This window comes from Coregonus clupeaformis, chromosome 37, assembly GCF_020615455.1.
Source record: "Coregonus clupeaformis isolate EN_2021a chromosome 37, ASM2061545v1, whole genome shotgun sequence".
NCBI classification, from domain to species: Eukaryota; Metazoa; Chordata; class Actinopteri; order Salmoniformes; family Salmonidae; genus Coregonus; species Coregonus clupeaformis.
In genome coordinates, this window is record NC_059228.1 from 24,535,030 (window position 1) to 24,537,007 (window position 1,978).

The 1,978-nt window shown below is 41.9% G+C and overlaps 1 protein-coding gene across 1 annotated transcript; it reads right to left on the reverse strand.

The window, feature by feature from the left end:
- Positions 1-544: 544 nt before the first annotated feature.
- On the reverse strand, positions 545-1,759 carry LOC123482757 (interferon-induced protein with tetratricopeptide repeats 1-like). Its single transcript, XM_045211481.1, has one exon. It carries the CDS (start codon positions 1,757-1,759, stop codon positions 545-547), a length of 1,215 nt encoding a protein of 404 aa, XP_045067416.1.
- Between the last annotated feature and the right edge of the window lie 219 nt (positions 1,760-1,978).

Here is a 1,978-nt window from a genome sequence, read left to right on the forward strand (position 1 = left end):
CAGTACAATATTACACATTAAATACATTTTCCAGAAACAGAATCTATTGTGCCCAGTGTGAAGAAAATAAAATCAGTAAGATCCTATCGCTGTGGATAGTCAGTCTGTGAGGCTATACAGGGCCTCTCTACTTTATAATGCAAGACTGAAAAATAACATATTAGTGTGTCTACAGTACTTTAGTCCACAGTTAACCTTTACAGACTCAATTGAAAATTTGGATTCCAGACTGATGTTTGTCATGTTAGGCCTGCAGATATATAAGACTTTACTATCAGCCTTGAATTTACTTTCAAGTGTTCGTATTGATGGTCATGCATCTCTCAGCAATCCCAGTAGCAAAATTGAGCGCAGACCTTTTTAATACTAAGGTATTTAGTTTCTACTAAATCAAAACTTGTCCAAGATTGCCATAGATTTGTCCTAGTGGTATATTGGTATAGTGAATATATTTTCTACATTAATCAATCTTAAAAAGGTGATGCAAATTCTACTGATTTGGCAGGCAGTTCTGGTTAATTCAAGCCTTTATTGGAAAAAAGGTTTAGAAATGGCCGACAGCACCTTCTCCATCAAGGCCATCCAGAAAGTCCACAATTTCCTTAGCTCTGTCTCCTCCATTATGGACAATGGACAACAGAACACGAATACTGCTTTCACGTTGGTCAGTGGGTAGCATAATTTCTGCTGCCTTCTTGTGGAAATCAATTGACCTGGAAGCATCTTTCTTTTCATAAAACAGATGTTTGGCATACCAGTAGTAGATTTTTTGTAAATCCTGTGGTTCCATTCCTTCTCTATCAAGAAGTAGGTCCTCAAATATCTTATCTGCTCTATCAACTCTGCCAGATTCTTTGTACATGGCAGACAGTTCCAGTTTTACTGCAAGGGATTTTGGGTAGAGTGTGACCACCTCTTCATACAGGTTGACTGCATTTTCAATCAGAATATGCCTCATTGGGTTGATTTTCTCTTCCGGAGAGAAAATCTTCCATTTGTAACACTTCCCAAGATGCCTCTTCAGCTGGCGTGAATCAGGGTGTCTCTCCAGGGTCCGTCTTGCCAGGTCAATGCTTGAATCATGAGAGATGTAATCTCTGAAAAAATCCAGCAACATTCGATATCCACCAAAGTTCTCCAAAGGCTTCTCTGTCACTTTCTTTGCGAGTTTACGTGCTTCCTCAACCTGGCCATTCTCTGCAAGCCTCTGCAGGTACATCGCTGTGATGTACAAATCTTCTGGATCCAATTCTTTAGCAATCCGTAGCTGCTTCAACATCTCAGATCGCATCTTTGGGGTAATGTCTTTCCTATCAACTGATTTATTAAATGCCATGGCATAGCCGCAGCGCAACACCTTGTTCTCAGGGTCCCCTTTTAAGGCCATCTGGAAGCAATATACTGCTGCCTTCCTCTTGCTTACATCAAACTTATTCAAAGTCCAGGCCCTTTCACCCCACACTACACCTGGGCAGAGCAAAGGTTTGTCCCGCAGTAGTTTCCCCACCTTCTCCACATAGGTCTGGCTCTCTGTCAGCTCCCCTTGGTGATAGTGCACCCAGGCCAGGTTCCCATAGTGGACCACAAGACTTAGCTCCACGTCGTCTGGACTGCTTTGGCGAATGGCCTCTTCAGCCTTCTTCAGGCATTGAAGAGCGTCCTCTGAGGAGCCCAGAGCATGGTGTAGGTAAGCCAGGAAGTTGTACAGATAACCCTCCCAGGAACATTGAACCCCCTCGCTGTTGCTGATATCTATCATCGTTTCTCTGAGGCTTTGAAGTTTAGATCTGCTGTAGTCCAGCTTCCAGGTGAAGTGGCATTCCAAACCGTGCAGCTTAATTAACAATGAGGTCTGGGCCATTCTGGTTAAATAAAGACAACAGTTTAATATATATATATATATATATATTTTTTTTTTGTGGGTAGATCAGCTTAATATAGCAGATAGATTGTAACTTCCATCAATGTAATTGTCTGC